At 47.3% G+C, this 19,526-nt stretch overlaps 6 protein-coding genes across 6 annotated transcripts, besides 26 other annotated features; all 6 read left to right on the top strand.

Moving 5' to 3' along the window:
- Nucleotides 1–739: a sequence feature (heterozygous, Esmeraldo-like haplotype).
- Nucleotides 410–429: a microsatellite.
- Nucleotides 574–593: a microsatellite.
- Nucleotides 740–929: a sequence feature (haploid, non-Esmeraldo-like haplotype).
- Nucleotides 927–951: a sequence feature (AT_rich).
- Nucleotides 930–1,485: a sequence feature (haploid, Esmeraldo-like haplotype).
- Nucleotides 1,136–1,196: a microsatellite.
- Nucleotides 1,294–1,329: a microsatellite.
- Nucleotides 1,385–1,416: a sequence feature (AT_rich).
- Nucleotides 1,486–1,876: a sequence feature (haploid, non-Esmeraldo-like haplotype).
- Nucleotides 1,800–1,857: a sequence feature (A-rich).
- Nucleotides 1,877–2,763: a sequence feature (areas merged during assembly that could not be assigned to a particular haplotype. This can correspond to areas where the two haplotypes were merged or to regions with more than two copies in the genome that were merged during assembly.).
- Nucleotides 2,179–2,272: a sequence feature (A-rich).
- Nucleotides 2,551–2,574: a sequence feature (AT_rich).
- Nucleotides 2,750–2,818: a sequence feature (A-rich).
- Nucleotides 2,764–3,056: a sequence feature (areas merged during assembly that could not be assigned to a particular haplotype. This can correspond to areas where the two haplotypes were merged or to regions with more than two copies in the genome that were merged during assembly.).
- On the top strand, nt 2,927–3,934 carry Tc00.1047053504147.340 (hypothetical protein, conserved; the record flags this gene model as incomplete). The annotated part of the gene is made up of 1 exon (XM_814729.1): nt 2,927–3,934. One exon carries the CDS (start codon nt 2,927–2,929, stop codon nt 3,932–3,934), a length of 1,008 nt encoding a protein of 335 aa, XP_819822.1.
- Nucleotides 3,057–7,218: a sequence feature (areas merged during assembly that could not be assigned to a particular haplotype. This can correspond to areas where the two haplotypes were merged or to regions with more than two copies in the genome that were merged during assembly.).
- Nucleotides 4,404–4,481: a sequence feature (A-rich).
- Nucleotides 4,634–8,890, top strand: Tc00.1047053504147.330 (hypothetical protein, conserved; the record flags this gene model as incomplete). The annotated part of the gene is made up of 1 exon (XM_814728.1): nt 4,634–8,890. One exon carries the CDS (start codon nt 4,634–4,636, stop codon nt 8,888–8,890), a length of 4,257 nt encoding a protein of 1,418 aa, XP_819821.1.
- Nucleotides 7,219–7,872: a sequence feature (areas merged during assembly that could not be assigned to a particular haplotype. This can correspond to areas where the two haplotypes were merged or to regions with more than two copies in the genome that were merged during assembly.).
- Nucleotides 7,873–11,996: a sequence feature (areas merged during assembly that could not be assigned to a particular haplotype. This can correspond to areas where the two haplotypes were merged or to regions with more than two copies in the genome that were merged during assembly.).
- Nucleotides 9,283–9,367: a sequence feature (A-rich).
- Tc00.1047053504147.320 (hypothetical protein, conserved) lies at nt 9,398–11,704 on the top strand (the record flags this gene model as incomplete). Its single annotated transcript, XM_814727.1, has 1 exon — nt 9,398–11,704. The coding sequence occupies one exon, from the start codon at nt 9,398–9,400 to the stop codon at nt 11,702–11,704; it is 2,307 nt and encodes a 768-aa protein (XP_819820.1).
- Nucleotides 11,912–12,060: a microsatellite.
- Nucleotides 11,997–12,469: a sequence feature (areas merged during assembly that could not be assigned to a particular haplotype. This can correspond to areas where the two haplotypes were merged or to regions with more than two copies in the genome that were merged during assembly.).
- On the top strand, nt 12,123–15,101 carry Tc00.1047053504147.310 (hypothetical protein, conserved; the record flags this gene model as incomplete). The annotated part of the gene is made up of 1 exon (XM_814726.1): nt 12,123–15,101. One exon carries the CDS (start codon nt 12,123–12,125, stop codon nt 15,099–15,101), a length of 2,979 nt encoding a protein of 992 aa, XP_819819.1.
- Nucleotides 12,470–19,526: part of a sequence feature (areas merged during assembly that could not be assigned to a particular haplotype. This can correspond to areas where the two haplotypes were merged or to regions with more than two copies in the genome that were merged during assembly.) that runs on past the window's edge.
- Nucleotides 15,458–15,493: a microsatellite.
- Tc00.1047053504147.280 (trypanothione synthetase-like protein, putative) lies at nt 15,557–17,557 on the top strand (the record flags this gene model as incomplete). The annotated part of the gene is made up of 1 exon (XM_814725.1): nt 15,557–17,557. One exon carries the CDS (start codon nt 15,557–15,559, stop codon nt 17,555–17,557), a length of 2,001 nt encoding a protein of 666 aa, XP_819818.1.
- Nucleotides 18,064–18,112: a sequence feature (GA-rich).
- Tc00.1047053504147.260 (hypothetical protein, conserved) lies at nt 18,153–19,526 on the top strand (the record flags this gene model as incomplete). Its single annotated transcript, XM_814753.1, has 1 exon — nt 18,153–19,526. One exon carries the CDS (start codon nt 18,153–18,155, stop codon nt 19,524–19,526), a length of 1,374 nt encoding a protein of 457 aa, XP_819846.1.

The raw sequence follows: 19,526 nt of genomic DNA, 5'->3' as shown, positions 1-19,526 counted from the left end.
AAAGCCGTAAAAAGGAAGCAAAAAAAGAGGCTTGAGGTGATTGATGCATGCGTATGTGGACTGTGGCAAAGCCGGCAAGATGGAGGGGGAAAAAGAAAAATTCACAACCCAAGTAATAATAATAATAAAAGGAAAAACAAAAAGACGCATTGCTGTGAAAATAAGTGCGCGTCTATGAAAGACGACAAGCCAACAGCAACAAACCGTTTGTTCATGTGTACAACAGTGAGAAGTAGGCATGCAGGAGCATGTGGCTGTTGATGTTAGCAAATGCCGCTTTGCGCATGATGCTTCCATGCATTTATTTGTGTATCTTTTGCTTACCATGGGCTACCAACCTTTGTTTGTTTGTTTGTTTTCCATATATATTTTTTTTCATGTCTGATTTTTTGTGCCTGGGTGTAATTCCTTTTTTTTTTTTTTTTTTTTGGGTCTTATTGGCATGTGTGCGTGTGTTTCATTGCCAATTTTTCTCCAACACAAGCTGTGTACATCCGTATATACACATCTATTTTTTTTTTTTTATACTCCTAAGCATATATATATATATGTATATATCTCTGTATGGGAAGGTTTTTTTTTTTTTTTTTTTTACTTGCGGTTGGTTGTGCGTGTGTACTGGCGGCATTTTTCCGTACCTGGCATCATTTTATGTTTCTGTTTTTTTTTATTCGTCATTGTAATTCTTCAAGAGTTCCTTACAGAATATAACGTAAGGAGAAAAAAGCATAAACAACCCCCAAAAAATAAACGAATTTGCCACCAATGGAAGAACGAGAGCAAAGAGAAGGACCATAGAATAATTTAAGGGGAATTGTCATCATGTGTCGCTGTTGTTTGATAATGACAGCAGTGATGTGGCAAATATATCATTCTGTCAGTACGCGTTGTGACGTGTGATGATAATATTTGTATTGGTGATGGACTTTTTTTAAATATATATATTTTTTTCTTCTCGTTGGGGGGATTAAGGCAGGGTCTGGTAAGCATCTGGACGGGGAGTGGGGGGGAGAAGTTATATGTGTCTTCCCCAATGAGTTTGGGAGGTTGTTGATGGTGATTGAGATGCCGAAGGAAAGCGGCAACGAATAAATGTCCATTTAAGGAGGAAGGAATTGTGGGAGCGGTATATGCCTTGTTTTTTTTTTTTTTTTTGTTGTTGTATTTGCTTTCGTTTTTTTTTTTCTTTTGGTTTTATTTCTATACCTTTTGTACTTTTGGGTGTTTACATCGTTTCTTCTTTGATTTTTGTTTTTTTGTGTGTGCGTGTCTATGTGTGTTTTGTGAATGCGCTTTCTTTGTTTTTTCTTTCTTTTTTTTTTTTTTTTTGTCTGTTGCGTCCCTGTTTATTTGTGCGCAATTTGGTGTTTTTGTTTCTGTGATCATTATTATTATTAATTTATTTTATTTTTTTTTCTTTGTTCAGAGGGAGGGGTCTTTTTGTGCTGTTGGTGCAAGTGACGATTGGTGGCTTCATGCGTTCTAGCAGACTATTACGCGGCATGCTATGCGTAGACATGCGTGCGTGTGACTCTGCTTGGAGGGGCTTCCATTTTCTTTTCCCCGTGCTTGCTGGGGAGGGGAAGTGGAGGGGAGCGCAGGTGACATTTGGGACCGCCAGTTTTTTTGGGGTTGCGGCGGCGTCGCGACGTCACATGCTTTTATTATGCCACATTTAATCCCGGTACGTGTGCGTGTTTTTTGTTTTGCTTGCGCTATGTTGTTGCCAGGCGGAATGTACTTCGCGTAACGAACAATTTGTTTTTTGTTTTTTGTTTTTTGTTTTGAAGATATTTGCCTTTTTTTTTTTTTTTTGCCGTGTTCATTCTTTTTTTTTTTTTTTTGTTTGTTTCTTTTGTGCCTGCTGGTTGTAAGCTATGTGTATTCCTTGCCCTACGCGTTCCGTGCAGATTATTTGTCGTCCGCATTTTTTTTTTTTTTTCTGTCTGTCTGTGTGTGTGGCGTTGGTTACTGCTGTTTTGGTTTGGAGTTGTTGTCACCTCTTTGGACACTGCAACGAGGCCGGCTGCCGCAGCGGGCGGCATCTCCATGACTTGAGGACGAGAGGGGCCGGACGATGGACGAAGTCTGACGGTTCTGCGCATTTTTAAGCCGTGGTATTATACTCCACTGGTTGATGTGATATAATGTTGCAATACATTTTTCTTCTGACACGTCTTTTTCCTTTTTTCTTTTTTTTTTTTTTTTTGCTTTGAGTTTTTGTTTTGTTTTGCTCATTTTTCATCCTTTTTTTTTTTTTCTTTTCTATTTTGCTCTCACTCTCTGTGCGTGTGGCCGTGTGGTGCTGGCGGGTGTACGTTGTTGCAATGAACAATGTGTTGCATCCATTGTTTTTTTTCTTCTTTTTTTGTATGCCTGTGTTTTATCCCCCTTCGTGCGTTGTTGCTGTTGTCATCTTTCACCACCGTCTTTTTTTTTTTTTTTTCCTTCTCAGCCCGAGCGTTGGCACCCAGCGCGGACACACGCGGAGGGCGCAGAAGAGAGAGAAAAAGAAACAACAACCAGAAAAGAAAAATAAAAAAGACGTTGAAAAATTTTTTTTTTTTTTTTTTTGCCGGCTGCTCGTTGCTGCTCACTGTTCCTGCGGCACCCTCCGGTCGGCAATGGCTGCCCCTACGCGTGACTTTTTCTTATTTTTTTCTTTTTTTGCTTCTCGTACAAGGAAAAGGAAGAGAGAAAAAAAAGTGGCTTTGATCCCGCTGCTGCGTCGCAGGTGGACTCGCGGTAGTTTTTTTTTTTTTTCTCTCGGTATTTTATCAAAGTTGTTTCTCTTTTTTTTGTTTGTTTTTTTGTTTCTGCAGGCTTTTGGTTTGGCTTGCGGTGTGTGTTGGCTTCTTTTCCGCCGCACCTTGCCATTGTTGCTACATCAGACGCCCCGTTGAAAAAAGGGAAAAAAAAAAGCGTAATGATTTCTAAGCCACCGCCGCAGTCGGGTAGCGCTCTCGAAGGCTCGGGAATGGAAAATGCCAACGAACAGAGAGATGATGAGTTTCTTGCGTTGGAGCGACGGGCCCGAGAAGCACTGGAGGAATTAGCTGCCAACAGTGAGCGGGAGGAGGTTTCCACGGCGGAGTACACAACTGCGTTGCGTGAATACCGTCAGGCGTGTCAGGTGCGTGCACGATATGTGGAGGCGGATCTTGTTCAGCAGGTCCTGCGCCATCTGCGGCTTGATGAGGAAACAAGACATGTGCGGGGACTGACGGAGCAGCAGATGCAGGAGCGTCAGGCTCTAGAAGATGCACACCGTGAGGAATTTCAGGAGTTTCATCGAGTTTGGAATGCGAGGATTGACGAATTTGAGGAGCGGCAGATGGAGATGGAGACGGCGCTTCTGGAGCGCCAGAATGCGGAATTACAGATCTTTTATCAGGAAGTAAATGCATTAACCCCACGTACGGCGAAGTGTAGTCGGGGACTTTTGGACGCGAGGGCAGTCGAGCAAATTCTCGCGTCACAGCGGGAATACGCCCGCGCTCACCGTACTAAAATGAAAGCCGATCGGTTGGAGGCGAGGGATGCTGAGCGATTCATGCAGGCGAAGATAGAATTGTTTGAAAGACGAGAGGAAGTACTGCGACAGAAACACCAACAGGAACGCGATGTGTTAAATAAAAAAATAGAACGGCGACGAATGGAGTTGGAGCGGTTGCGGAAAAGAGAACTGGATGTGCTTTTCCAACGGTACATGAATGTTCGACGTGAACTGGAGCTTCAACAGAACATTATACGGAGCAAAACTGGAACCATTCTTTTGAAGCACGCGAGCAACACAAAGAGTGACGCCAGTGGGAGTGCGGCGTTGGTGGAAAGTGCCGGGTCAGGTGCGTTTGGTCTAACGGTGAAGCGCCGTCACTTTGACGAGGCGATGAGCCATCGTACTTCTCCAGCGTCGCATCAAGCCCCCGAGTAAATTGTTTGCAGTTTGCAATGCAACCGTGTGCTCGTGAAGGAAAGAGGGGGAGGAGTGCGGATCGTAAATGCCTTTGGTGTTTGGCACGTGTAGGAACGTGCTCCAGAGCTGTTCCCATTTTTTCTTCTTTTTCCCCCTCTTTTTTCTTTCTTCATTTTTTATCCTTTTTACCACAATTTTCGGAAGGAATTTGCCGAGTCTTCCTGAAGGGTGGATGATGGGGAAGAAGTGAGAATTTTTCTTGTTTTTCATTTTTGGATGTATATTTATATATAGCTGGGAAGCGCTGAGGGCGGTGAGCGGTGTTTGCATGGCTTTTGTCCCTTTCTTCTTTGAGGATTTGCTTTTGTCGCTCTTCTTGCTTTTACTGCGTCATGTTGTTTTAGTCCCAGTTCGACGTTTTTTTTTTTTTTTTCTGTCGAGGGGGGTGGGTGGGTGCGCTCTGTGTGAAGTGTGCTCTTTTCGGGTGTATTTTTTTCTTTGTTTGCTCCTTTGTTGTTGTTGTTTCTTTTGTGCTGGATGTTTTTTTTTTTTTTTGTGTGTGTGTATGGGGAAGAAGAGAAGAGTTTATTTTTTTGTTATTGTGTGAGGCAAAGTGTAGGCGCAGAAGCGACATCGTCTTTAAGAAGCAAGCCCAATAGGGAAAACATTGACGGATTTATCTCGCCAAGCAAATCTCTCTTTTTTAATTCTAATTGAATGTTAAGCACATTGTTTTTTGATGAGGCCGATGCCAGTAGCGCCCTTCATGTGAAGGCGACGCGTCAGCAGCATGCGGAGGGTGAAGAGGAGAGTTTCGAGGTCTCTGGTGGTCCCTTGGTCACACGCAACGCAATGCACTGCTTCAACAGTGGCTCCATCCCCATCCCCTCTTTGCGAGCCACACTACTTTGGTGGTTGGACCGCGATGCACCACGGGTGCATCTCCTCTTCACGAGCAGTTCACCTGGTGACGTGAGTTACTGTTGTCGCAAAATGTCAGTGGAGGTTCCTGCAACGCGCCAGACGATCATTGCCTGTGGACTCACTCACATTAGGGAAGAGACTGTTTTTGCCGTCACATGGGTGACCTCCATGCCGGAGGTGGGGCTGCTGCGGCTTCAATTACAGCGAAGCAATGATCACCACAGCCAACTTCTTCTTGTTCCCGATGGAAGGGCAGTGCTGACCTCGCGGCTTTTTCGGGTTGCTGAGGCATTTGAAAATGAGGCTGAAACTTTTTCCTATGCGAATGGTGGGTACAACAAGGATGTTGGGGAAGAAGTTGGGATTAGCGCTTCTTTTTCCGCATGCATTCTTGCAAGTCTTCCAAGAGAGAAGGCACTTAATGGATTACTTTCCATGATTATCCTCACCAACGGTATTAGTTTGTGGTGGGTTGAGATGGGGGAGGACGGCGCTTTTGTCGAGAAAGAGATCCATATCCCAAATTCTTACAATGGAAACATTTCAGGGTCTTCACAGGGTAGTGGAGTTGCTTCTTGGCTTCCCAGCTGGCCGTGGGATGGCAAACGGGTAAAGGGACAATGGTGCCTTACCGTCAGTGCAGTGCAACAGACGCAATACATTCTTGTTCTGCATTGCAGTGGATTGTTGGAATTATATGACAGTTCAGTGGAGTCAATGGGTCCCATCTTCTCCTGTGCTCTACCCAAGGACGCGATTGCCAATTCCAGAGCCGCATATCAATGGGCTACACTTCTTAACGACGATATACATGTGGTGACATGCTTTGGTGGCAGTGAGGCTTGTCGGTGTGTATGGTTACGTTTACCAGGGAGCATGGCAGATGGGAATTTTCAGGGTGCGGAATGTATGTCCATAATCCCTCCAACAGATACCAGTACACTCATTGGATGTGTCGCGTTAAGTGCAGAAAATCTTGCTCTTCTCTGGGATTTTGGTCTAGAGGGAGACGCTTGCCTGTGTCCCTCAATTTCAATTGGATCGCTTTTGCACAGCACACAACAAGGCATATCGGGTATTCTACATCTGATTACCGCACAGCCAGAGGGTAATGCATTAGAAAATGGGGAAGGTGGAAGGATTGAAAATTGCCAGGGAAATAACGCTGTTGCACTTTTGCCTTTAAAGGGGTCAGAGGTTTACTTTTGTCATTCACACCCGCTTGACGCGCTAACATTTGTGGGGAATGAACTTGTACTGATTGAGAAAATGGATGGAAAGGTGCGGGCTCATGTATTATCCGATAAAATGAGTCTTTTGGAAGCGTTAATTGAATCTTCTTTTGCAGTTGGACGTCCCGTCACGGCCTTTACTCGTAACTCCCTGTCACTTTTGGCTATGCATTTAATTCCTGCTGTGGTGCGTGATGAGGATAATCCCCACTGCATGGATACTGAGGCATTTGAAGAGGGCGTGGAGTTGGCAGCATCGTGCGTTGACGGTGCAGACAATCTTGCGGCATTACTTATCAATACAGTGCAAAATGTACCAGTGGCCCTCACAATAGGTGGCTTCCAGCTTTTACGCAGTGCGGCGCACTTACAGGGATATTTTCCTTCCGGTCTTGTGGATGATGCCGCGATGAGGATTGCTCTGGAACATGCCGCGACCCACGTGGAGGTTTCTTTTCGGCGCACCTCATTTTGCAGTTTTTCGCGTCGGTTTGTGCAGCATACCGTTTCCAGGGATCTTTTGTCACGTATCGCTTACCTTGTTTGTTCTTATATTGGTTGGATGTGCTCTGATCTTGCATACACCGCGAGTCTGGAATTGCCTCGTGTCCGCATTGTCTTGGAGTTTCTTTCTGCAGCATACCATGCAATGAGCGTCGCTGGTCCCAACGTTGCTTCTGTTGTACCTTGTGTGGGCGAAAATGTCATCTCTGATGTACTACAGCTGTTGCTTCAATTTAAACCAGGTTGGGGAGAGGCGGGGGAAGATGCACTTTATGCTGTACAAGTGGCAAAACGACTCTGGGCAAGCGACGGGGAGCTTGGAATGAGGGCATGTGTGACGTGGTGCAATCTTTTGGGCCGTCGCTACCCGTGCCTGCAGCACTTCCGGATTCTTCGCGATATTGGCGCCGGTCGAACAACACGTTCTTCTCACTTTATGACCATGTGCGTTACGGTATCCTTTCATTTATCGAGCTTGCCAGCAAACATCGCTGTGCCACTTCTTCTTGATAATGAATTGGGTATTTGTGGTGGTGGGTTTCTCCATATGGCTTTTGCCGATGTGACTGTAGAGGATTGGAGAGCTTTAGTCACCACCAACACAACTCTTGTGGCGAAATTGTACCGCGTGGCTCTTCTTCGTCGTGTAATTTATCCAAGAGATGCGCATCACGCAAGTGTGAGTGGGCTGCTGATACGTGAACTATTTCTGACCGAGTTGGTGGAGCTGGAGCAGTACGTGCATCTTGCGGGTGTGGGATTTTTGAGAGTTCATCGGGCACTTGTGGAGCTTCGACTTGAGACACACATGTTTCTTGCAAGAGTGGCGCTCGATGAGGCAAAAATTGGCGATGTCTTCCGTTCACTGGAAGAGTTGCTACAGTGTGCGGCGGCCCAAAAAACGACTGCTGTATATTTGGAGCAGGTATTGTCGATTCTTGGAGAGGTTGCTGAGTTGGCCTCTGCCTCGCAAGAAATAACCGATGCTCTTGTTTCTCTTGCCCACTCCAATGCCGAGTTGGATGGCTATCTTGCAACGAAATGGTATTTGTACGCCGCAAGGCTGTCAGCGAAGACGGCGTCGCTGCCACAAGCGGAGGTCGTGCGATTACGGGCGGCAAGAGGGCTCTTCCGCTTTCTTTGCAAGCGCCATGCGTATGGGCAAGCCGGCCGCATGATGACAGATCTCGTCAATGTTGTCCGTTGTTCTGCACCTCGCTCAAGTGCTGTGGAGGGAGTACTGGAAATGAGTGCACTTGCGGTGACTGCAGTTGAACTGATTGCGCCCGATGTGTATTTACACATGCAACAAGACGAGAGGGAACCGTTGACGCTTGCGGCCTACGGGCCCGCCACCTATCCAAATGTGTTGGATCAAACACCCTCAAAAACACCTTTAAATCGCAATCACCTCCCATGGTTGCGCCGACGTCATTTTCAGGCCTTTTGTGAAAAAAGGTTAATGGAAGTAAACCAATATGTAGACTGCACCGACTTGTGGACAGAGAATCCGCCAGTTGAAGTTCAAGAGGCAGCAGTGAGACGATTTGTGGGTGTGCTTATGGAGTCTCGATTTTGGCCAGAGGCCCGCCGTTTCGCAGCCATGATGGGACATGACGTTGGTACTGTTCTCCAAGGGCACGTGCTAGATCTTATGACGTCCACGGACCACAAAACCGATGAGGAAGCATTGGTGGAGTGGTTTGAGATGGTTGAGGGGTGTGAGGAGTTCTCGTCAGCAGAAAACCAATTTGATCCATTGCGACGTACAGTTGTTGCGGCTTTGTCATGCAACTTTGAGAAGGCGCATCCTGCTCTTCTTGAATCGCTCGAGCAGGCCGATCGTTATGAGGCACTTCAGGCATTGATGGAGGCCTTTGAGATACTGCATTACAGACGATCAATGGTGGTAACAGCAAATAACGTAGCAAATGAGGAGGAAAATGAAGAAAATTTACATTCTGCTTTTTCTGATTATGGTAGCAATGAAACCATCAGTGCTACTCAGCCATGGCTGCCCTTATTAGAGGCACTCCGTATTGGCACAAGTGTCTTCACAGACTCCCTGTACAACGATGAGGATGCGTCAAAAATGAGCGAGGCGCCCATGACTGCAGGGCTTTTTGATCGTATGGCCTGCAGGGCACGTGAGTTGCTGGGCTCCTCACTTCTGTTAGAGCGTTTAAGCAGTAAGCAAGCTGGCTCAACTGCGGAAAAGTTTTTGAAATCTTTTGAGATGATAAAGGAATCCAAGTTGGCCAATGGTGTAGTGCACCAACAACAACGATGCACATGGGGGAATAGGGGGTGGTAGTTGTGGTGGCAGGAATTGGGGGGATGAGGGAGCGAAGTGCCGATCAAGGAGATCGCAGCGGGTGGAAAAAAGGAAAAGAAGAAATAAAAGGGCGGAGGCAAAAGAAGAGAGAAGTGAGGGCTGGGGAAACGCGGCTGTGTGGAAGTTGGCGACGTCTCCTACTTTCCCCCCGAAATAGACGATGCCGAAGGGAGGGCGATAAGTTCACTGGAGAGTTCACTCCATGAAAGAATGAGTGGAGAGAAATTATTCCCGCCCATCACTCTGTCAAAAAAAAAGTAAAGAAAAGAAGGGGGAAAAACAGAGAGACCTGAAGGCTATTATTGTTATTATTTTTTTTAAAGCCAAACAATCGAATAAGCGTTCCATTGCTAGGACTGCAGGGGTTTCAATTTTTTCTTCCTTTTGGTTTTTCCTTTCGCCTTTTAATTTTTTTTTTGGATTTTTATGTTGGTATTTTTTTTTCTTTTTTTTCTTCGCAGCAGTCTTTCGTTCGGTGTAGATCCCATGAAACGGCGTCGACGCGAGAAGGAGGACATGGGGCCGGCAGCTGCTGCGCTGCGTCGGCGTTCCGTTTTTCGCGATGCCCGCGCTTCCACAACGCAGCTCACTGCCGCGCAGCTCATTGCGGATGCCCAGGAGATGCAGCGCGGGGCCGGTCCCGTCAACGATAGTACAAAGGTGGTGATTAACAGCCCAGAGGAACTTGCTCTCTACCGCCAAAAGACACGGGCGGAACTGGAAGAACGAGTGAAGCGCGGCTACAGTTTTCTTGGTAATTGGGTGAAGTACGCCCGTTGGGAAGCGCAGCAAAAAGATTTTGAGCGGATGCGCAGCGTGTTGGAGCGGGCCGTGATTTTTCATAGAACTTCCCCAGTTTTGTGGCGTGAATATGCCGAGTTGGAGGAGGAGTATGGATTCCTCAACCACGCGCGGGCGGTATGGGATCGTGGGGTAACTGCGTTGCCCTCTGCCACGGATCTTTGGTTGAAGTACCTCGTTCTTGAGCAAGCTGCCGGACAGGAAGGCAGAGTGCGTGATGTGTTTAACCGTTGGCTTTCTGGTCCTGCTCCACCTAATTGTGCCTGGGAGCTGTTTGCTCTCTTTGAGGCACAGTGCCAGAGGGCCGATGCGTGCAGAAATGTTGCTCGGCGCTATGTTGAAACGCATGGTGAAGTGGAGACGTGGTTGTTTTATGGTTCCACCGAGCTGAATGTCCTTGGAAACGTGGAACGGGCAGTCAAGGTGTACGAAACAGCGATGAAGTCCCTTCCAGAGAGCCACATTAATGGTGAAAAGGATTGCCGGATCCCACTTGCGTGGGCCGACGCTCTTACAGCCGCGAAGAAATATGAGGATGCACGCCACGTATACCACCGTATGCTGCGGGAGTGCACGTCAATTGATGCCTTGGACAATATTTTTGCAGCGTATAGTCATTTTGAGCGTCTTTATGGGGACAACGAAAACTGTGAGGCTGTGGCCGTCGCGGTTGCCAGTGCAATGTATCAACAACGTATTGCTCGAAACCCCTATGACTTTGATGCGTACGTGTCACAGTACCTTATCCTAAGGGACGCAGTCCAGCACAATAAGGATGATGAATCGAGCAAGGAAAATTCATATGAGGAGGCGTTGAAGTGCTTGAAATCTGCAGTGCGTACGCGCGTCGATGGAACAAAAGATCCCATAGCAATGCAGCGTCGAGCTGTTATAGTGATGGAGTACGCGCGCTTCATTGAAGAACGAGACATCACCGCAGCGCGTGCAGCTCTGGCCAGTTGTATTAGAGAATTTCCCTTTAAGACGGCGTGGTGCCCTCGTCTCTGGGTAGAGGCTGCTGCACTTGAGCGGCGTCATGGGGCATACTCAGAGGCTCGTAGGCTTTTGGGAGCCGCACTGAACCTCTCAGCTTGTCCGGAGGTTTTCAACGCGGCATTGCAGCTTGAGGAGGAAGCTTGCGCGACCGGTGAATTGAGTCGTGAGGATCGTGTGCAACGGAGTCGCACCATCTTCCAGACAGCTATTAAGCAATTTCCACAGGATTTCACTCTCTGGGAGGGTTATGCCAAGATGGAAGAGAAGGAGGAGCAGTTTCACCGTTCGGATGCGCTACGAGCCGCTTGCATTCATTCTCTTTCGGCGGCGGCACGAGCGGCATCGTCGATGGCGGATCGCTACGCGCTGTTAGAAAAGGTCGATCAGGCCTGGGCTCGACGGCTGGCTTTGAAGCGTCGAATTGTTCGCGCTGCACAGAAGAAGTTGCACAGTCTCGGTACACGTAACGCGGAGGAAACTAAAACGGAGACAACTACCCTTCAGAAACTGTACCGTGAGCTGTTAGACTCTGTATGGGATGATTACAAGTACGAGGCGATCGAGTGGAAGAGAAAGATCACAACAACAGGAGGGATTCTCTCATCACCTCCAGAGCGCATGCCGGACCTTATGGCACCCGCTGTTGCACGGTGGGGTGAGGCGGTGGGTGCTGTTACAAAGTTTGCTCTTGTGCCTACTCAACGCACGGGGGAATACGAAAGTTCCTCGGTTGATTGGATGCGCGCCGTCTTCCGTGAGATGTTGGAGCGGGAGCGGCCCGACCTACTCCGACAGCTTGGAGGAGTTGATGATAACGCGAGCTACGAGGCAGTACAACAAGCAAAGATATGGGGGGAGTTTCTGGTATCTCCCATTGTAACAGAGTGGAGACGATTTGAGGCGACGTACGCCACACCGGAGGAATTGGAGGCTGTTAAAGAATTCATGAAGCCGACTAAACGCCGCACTCGCCTTTTTGCGGGGCGGAAATTCTAAAAATAAAAAGAAAGAGTTGGGAGTCAGAGAGAACACATAGGAGAAAAACAATTGAAAGGGAGGCGTGAATGGATACGAGAGTGCAGTAAATAGGGAGGGAGAAATTGTTTCTTTTTATTGACTGCATCAGTCCATCAGTTCGACTGTTGGTGTGTTTTGTGGGTGATTGCGGTGATGCTAGTCGTGGTTAATGCATGAAACTGAATTTTTGTTTGTTTTCCTGCTCTTGTTTTTAATTATTTTTTCCTGTGTGTGCGGATATGTATGCTTTCTTCTCCCTTTTTTTTTTTTTCTTTTGGGCTTGTTTGTTTGTCTTGCATGTGTTATTTTGTTTGATTTTTATGCGTTTGCGTGTTGAGCCTCAGAGGACAGGTGGCCGCAGTGGTGAAGTTTGGCACGGTTTCTGCGGCAGTAGGAAATGGATCCACAGACACAGAAGGAGGACAACGTGATGGGGGTTGTACGTTGTGTGCAGGAGAAGGGATATGGTCGCACCTCCTTCTTGACGTACAAAAAGCGCTTTTGGGTAGTAGATCAAACGCAGGGTCGTATAGAAGTCTACAAGAATGACCAGGAGCCCTTTCCACTGGCAAAGTACAACGCCTCGGAGGTACGTGGGGTCATCTTTTCGGGCTGCAAGCAAAATAAATTCTACCGTCTTGTGCTGCAGCTGCGGCATGCCCGAAATGTTAGATTCCGGTTGAACTCCATGGCCGAACGTGATCGCTGGTACGCCGCCATCACGCGACTCATCGAACGTTATCCGGCGTATAACCGGGACCAAAATGTCCTGCGTGTTGCCCAACGACGAACGATGACTGCGGAGCGGTCGCTCGGTGTAAGCATTACACTAGCCATAGCGGGTTTGAGCGATATTCCCGATGATCTTTTGCAATATTTGGTTGAGGCGGTCGATATGGCGATTGAGACCATTTCTTCGGTGGTTCAAAAATATGGCAGCGAAAATGACATTCCGAGGCGATACACGGTTACGGTGGCTACGGCCTCTGGGTCGCAGCCTAACATTGGGCCGCAGTATGATCCCACCACACGTAGTCTTGTAATGAACGTAACAATCACCCGCGATATCATGGGAAATGTGCGCTTTTCTGTTGCGAATTCTAGTGACATTATGAAAATAACTCAATCGCATGTATGGCGAGATCCTCGTATTGAGGGATGGATCACCACAAGCAAAAGCTGTGTTGCAGTTTGTCGTGATATTGGCGAACTGTTGGGAATCAAGAAGCCCTTCCCGTTCACCTTTCAGTGGAGAAAAAACCTGAGGGATACAGTCCGTGTAGAGCAGTATCTGCGCCGTCATGTACACGAGGAATTCCTGCGAAATGTGCAGCAACAGATTGTGCAGGTCGCAGAAGAATTTGGACGTGATGAAGGGGTAACAGATGACTCTGTATACATCAAATACATTGGAGACTACGTCTCAGGAATAGCCATTACACTTGACGAGAAGACCGTCGATGCGGATAAACCCCCCGAGTTGTTTGTAACGACTACTGTTGAGTATCAGCAGCGTTGTAGACATGCTGTAGTGATGATATCCAGATACTTTGAAGCGTATCGAAAGCCGCGTGTTGTGGCCCAGTCGCTACGTGATCAGCTTGTAAATGTTGTTCTTCTTGCAGATCTTAGCAAGCGTATGAGCGAGGTCAGAACCTCCATTGCTCAAGTATTAGGAGGAAATGGACGTGTAAAGATCATATGGGACAATCTTTTACGTTCCTGTGCAAAAGTATCAGTTCCTTTGCTTCTTCGTGGTTTATCACACCTGGTTCTTTCATGCAGCAATATTTATGTAGAACGACTTGAAGGCATTCGTCAGCTTTTGAGTGGCATTACATCCTCAAATGAGGGCTATTGTCCTCTTTTCGGAACGATATTTAAAAATATCAATTCTATTGTTGTTGACTTTGTTCCTTTTGTGACAGGTAAAACGTTAACTCTTCCCGATCCCCAGTTTCAGCAAGGCATTTTAACGGACTACTTTCTTTGCTCAACGGAGGGGGATCAGGGTGCCATGATGGATCTTGTGCGCAAATGGCGTGTTGTGCCGCAGGCCAATCAAGCCTATGCCGTTGTATCCCAGTTAGTTATTTTTCCTTCTATGCCCGTTGCAACGTTTAGGGAGTGGTGTGAGGAGCATTTACGTGACATCCCAGAAGTGGACGAATACGTAGACACCGATGATTCATGCTCGTGTTCCTCTATTCCTTCAGAAGACTTTGGGGATGCGGTGGCATTTGAGCGTAGTGCTGAAACACAAGTTCTTGATATGCACCGAGTTGTCAGCTTGATATATGACTCACAAGGTGTTTCTGTAAGTCTTAAGATTGGTGCCGATGCCATTTTTGATGCTATTAATGCCCTTGAAGCGGCTTTTGACGGTCGTCGAATTCGCAAGCATGACTTGGTGCGGGTACTGATTTCCAATTTGCGACGGCTTCGTGTCATGTATAGCCACACCATCGGAGGAGAAACGACAAGTTTTCTGGACCTTCATTCCGCTGTAAATTTACTTTACGAATTGTGCGAATACGAGGAAAGTGTCTCGGGACTGGAGGAATTGCTGCACAAGTATGCGTTACAACGGCGTCAGGAACTCATTACATTGGGAAATGGGTCAATTACGGAGCCAAACGATGAGATGCCTATCAACTTATCCGGGTGTGTATATGACTTTCAATGCGTGTCGCGGGTGGCGTTGAATCATTTACTGCCGATTGAGGCAAAGATCGCTCGGCGGGGGTGGCGTGTAGGCTTTATGGCAGGATTAGAAAACGTTGGCAAGACGCTCATTTTGAACTCCTTAATGGGTCTTGTGCAGTCCACTATTCCGACTGTTGGGTTGTCCAAACAAGTGGCGGCCTTTGAGGAATGGATATTTTCGCTGAATGAACTTGGCGGCCGCGAGAGTTTCCGGGAGAATTGGCGTTATTATGTGAAACGCATGGAGGCGGTGGATTTTTTGTTGTTTGTAGTAGACAGCATGAACAAGCGTGGCTTCAAGGATGCCGCGGCCTATTTGCGTGCGATCACAGATCATTTTACCACTGTGCCACTCGTCGTTATTTTCAACAATTATCGCGTGGGCTCCCGCGGAACGCCTCCTCTGAAGGAGTTGGAGGCGTCCATTAAGTTGGACGTTGTGCGTCATCGACAGGCGGCTCGCAGCGTGTTTGTCGGAACATGTGACATCACTGTGGTGAGTTCTTCCCATCGCACTCTCCCGGCAACGCTCTTGTCTGCGCTAAATGAACTGAGCACGTACTTTCGCCAGGTTTCGCCGCCGGAGCGTATGGCTGTGCAACCAAAGGAAGGTGGCAATTCAGAAGCCATGTTGATGAAGTTGTCATCTTCCATGGCATGGCGGATATGATATGACGCTGCAGGGTGCGGCAGACACGTTTTTTTTTTTTTTTTTTCCAATTGAAGGGCGCAGCTGAGCGAGGAGCCATGCGTGCTAAGGTTTTTTTTTTTTTTTTTTTCTTGCTGGAAGAGTGAATATGTGCTCACATATGTATTGTGCCTCTATGTGCATGTACATGACGATATGCTCTGCAAAACGAAGACAGACACAAGAAGACAAAAAGAGGAAAAAGAAATTAAAAGTTATTATCTGCTTAGTTTTACGTGCATTCTATATATATATATATATACTTTTTTCTTTTTACTTTTGCTTCTCTTCAAGTTACAAATTAGTGTCTCTCCCAATCACCCACCATCACCTGAAGAATATACGTATATATATATATATATTTATTTATTTATTTAAGAACCCTTTATTTTGTCCTGCTTGTCGTTTGCTTCTGCGTAAGGTGCACATTTCACGAAATGGTCGAAAATGGAGGGGTAGAAGCTTCCGTTCCATTGCCATACGGTGAGCAACAGGGGAGTTTTATGGGTGTTGTTGCATTCTCTAACAGAGATGATGGCTTCTTCAGTGGTGAAGCCAATTATTTGTATCAGAAAATATACACTGGGTATCGCTATCAATGTGTGGAATACGCTCGTCGCTTTCTCATTCTTACCACCGGATGTGTTTTTGGCTCCTGTGGAGGCGCAAACGAGATATTTGAAATGAAAACTTTGAAACACATAGAGACGGATGCAAAGCTTGATTTTATTGCACACCCAAACGGCAAATCGAAGCGTCGGCCTACACCTGGTGACATCATCGTCTATCCGCGCCACTCTCAGCTGCTTCCGTGGGGTCATGTTGGTGTTATTTCGTATGTGCACAATCAAAAAGTGGGCATCGCAGAGCAAAATTACTCTTTTTCATTGTTTACCTCCCCCGACCCGGGCTACCTTGGGGGAGAGCGCTGCGTGAGCCGTTATTTGGATCTCGAGCTGACAGCCGATGGCAACTGGCAGCTGAGGGAACGCCAAAGGAATCATCCGGACTGTCTTGGCTGGATGTCATATCCCAGGGCCTCTCGGCGGAGTTCAATTCATGAGCCACTGCAGGCTCCACCCGAGCAACGGAGGGTGCGGGCGACGCCATTGGATCAGGAGGACCACCCCTGTTTGTGGCGCTTTGCGCTTCCAGAAGACAAATTCCCTTTTCGCTCACTCTACGTTTTTCGTCACGGCACGGGTGAGGCACTAATAGGGGCTGTAACCGCCTTTTCTCGAATAGTTCGTGTTACACTGGAGTTTCTCTTCAACCGATGCCAGTTGTCGGCTGGGCTTGCTGCCTTATTCTCCAGTTTACTCGGGGCTGGTTTTCAGGATATACCGAAGAAGTTGAAAGACATCATTGAAGCCGCGGCGAATGAAGATGACAATGATGCATTGATGGAGCATGCCATTGCGGCCTATTTTTCCTTACCAGAGGATGTCATTACAGCAATGCGTCGTGAGTTTCGGCTAGCCATGACCCACATGAGTGCTCATATCACCTATCGTTTTAATTTGGCAGCAGATGTCCAGAAGCAACTTGAAAGCGGCGTTGAAATGCACTGCTTAAAAGCTGTAGAATTACATGATGAGGCCTGGGTAGTGGAAAATGTCAACTTTGGGAATCCCTGGATCCTTTCTGAGCTTTCCGTGGCACTTGCTTCAAAGGGGTCATGTCAGGAGTTTCTTTGGGAGGCCACTCGACCTGAAGCAATTTGTCTGATCCCATGTGAATTTCGAACGGATTTCTTACGATACGTCAAGCATGTGGAAAAAATGCGTGGTTCGCGTACTGGTTTCACGATTATTAAAAGCTCTTCGTTTCGGGGCGATGATGCAGACACAGTTACAGCATCTATTCTCTCCTTCTGTGAGGCCTTTCAATACCCCACTTTTGTTTTTGATGAGTCTCGCGTTTGGTATGACTCAGAACAATCAAAACTCTACGGGCGTTCCACTACAGGAGCCAATTTACACGTTGACTTTTGCTTCTGCATGACGGAGTGGCCGGATATTTTGTCTGCAGCTGCGGATTCTTTCGAAGGGAAGTTAGAGGGCCGTTCCGCTCTTCGCCAGGCGGCAACTGACCCTCGCGCAGACGTGGTATTTGCGAAGCCTCTATGGTCACTTCTCTGCTCTGGCAGTGTTAATCGGATAAAAGACGGGGCGAATGACACAAGCGTCAAGTTTTTTGACATTAGCCGCTGTCTCTATGAGTTTTTTTTGCCCAAACAGCCTCTAGAAACACTGGAATCTGACTTGCATGAGTACAGGGATTCGTGCCGCCGCTGCCATTTGACCAGCGCCCCAGCACCGGAGCTTATTTCTAAAAGTGTCCGAGGGGAAACCGTCATGGTGGACTTTGCAGCGAGCTGCGTCACTGGACGTGAGGCGGATGGCAAGGCTGCCGGACTCATGTATTTGTTCCTTTGAAAAAAGATCTTTTCCTTCTGAAATTCCAGTGAAAAACACAAAGTAAGCACCAAGTAAAAAACGGAAAGGTGCAATTGAGTGGAAAGTATGTTGTAAAAATGCTAATTGGATTGTTCTGCTTATATTTGATGGCAGGTGCGTTTGCCTTTCTTTACTTTTGTTTTCCTTTTTACACTTCCATGTTTTTTTGTTTTTTGTTGAAGAGAAAATGCAAAAATAATAATAATAACAATAAAATGAAACGCGAGGAGGAAAAACAAAAATGGGAGATGGAGCAAAGACGCATGGCTTTTTATTGACAAATTGAAAGCATTTGCTTAGTTTTTTTTTTTTTCTTTTTTTCACGTGTTGCCAAATGCTTTGCAAAACAATGGCTCAGCCACTCCAAACAAATGCAATGTTATTTGATGGAAAAAATAAAAGAAGGGAGGGACAGGAAGACGGGGCAAAAGGTGGAATTGGGTTTATGTCGTTTACAGTGAAAACGAAGCGGTCACGGTATTTGTTTTATTTCTTTCCCCCCCTCCCCCTTTTTTTCTTTCTTTTCCTTTTTTTAAATTTGCATCTCTGCATGTGAAAACGTTACAAGACTGTGATGAGCATTTGCTTTGGTGCAGATCATTCCCCTGAGGCCGTAGGGAAATGGGCGAAGAAGTGCGGCATATTTCTTCATCCGGATGTCGCTTTTCTTGTTCCCACAAAGACAATGGGGTTTGGCGTATTTGCACGTAAACCGTTGAAAGCGGGCTCTGTCATTGTCAGTTGCCCATTTGCAAGGTGCATCTCTCCCTATGCGGAGAAGAATAGCGTTGAATCACCGTGCGTGAAGGCTCTTGCGGAAATGCACATCACAGACAATGTGCTCTTTGTTGTCTTGCGACTTATGGCCGAAGCCGTGCGTCCCTTGTCGCCGTGGATGCCGTGGCTGAGTGCCTGCCCACGCATGCCGAATCATTTCTTTGATGTTGCAGCAGTTGGGCCTGTGTTTGGTCTGGCACCGAGCGCTGATACTGGGAAGGCACCGACGGCAGGTGTACCCTTGACATGGACAGGAGTTTCACAGCAACTGCATGATCTGAATTTGGAGGGACGGTGGAGCGCGGCACAAGAGGTGATACGGCGTCATCCGGAACACTGGCCGGAGGAAAAAGCGACGTTTGAACTTTTTTGTGAGTGCTTGGCACAAGTGCTCTCACGCAACTTTTACCGCGAGGAGATTGAAGGGCGTGAGGGGCCTTACCTTATTCCTTGTCTGGACATCATTAATCATTCTTTTACGGCAAATGGAAAGTTTGAGGTGCGGGGAGGTGGTCGCAAGCATCCTATGGAATTTTGTGTTGTTGCGGCGCGTGAAATATGCCGTGGGGAACAGGTGTTTTGCTCTTATGGGCGAATTGGCGCGTCAAGGTTTGTGGTGGAGTTTCAATTTGTCACGGACTCCATTGTAAAGGAAGACATGCTGCGTTTTTCTGTGGATGTTATTGCGGAAATGACTTTGGCTCTCATCTCGCTTGAATCGGAATCACTTTCTTCTGCGGTGGACTTGGCAAATATCCAGCGACGCATAGAGTGGCTGCAACGTCTTGGAATTCTATTCGATGAGGGATTTTACGTCTCGCGGTTACCCTCGGCTGCTGCCGGGGGCGGTGATTTGCCTGCTTCGACCGCAAAGGAAATCCAAACATTATTTAACGTCTTTTACCTCTTGACTGTGGGGGCATCGACTTTTGAAAACTTAACCCGCTCGATCAACCGCGAGTGGCAGGTGGAGCGGAAAGGGGAGGTGGTGGCGCTGGTGCTGAGGCTGCTTGCAATGCGAGCGGAGGGTGCACGTGCACAGTTGGCCGCTGCGGAGGTGCACTTTGCAGAGGCACAGCACCATGCACGCAGAAAGATGCTGCAAATGTCGTTGAACTCCGAATTGGAGATGATTCAACTCCTGCAGAAGCACCTGGGCGAGCCTTGCTAA

The sequence above is a fragment of the Trypanosoma cruzi genome, genomic scaffold (assembly GCF_000209065.1).
Source record: "Trypanosoma cruzi strain CL Brener 1047053516765 genomic scaffold, whole genome shotgun sequence".
Classification (NCBI taxonomy): domain Eukaryota; phylum Euglenozoa; class Kinetoplastea; order Trypanosomatida; family Trypanosomatidae; genus Trypanosoma; species Trypanosoma cruzi.
The sequence above is the reverse complement of the archived record's forward strand: the minus strand, read 5'-3'. Positions and strand labels throughout refer to the sequence as shown.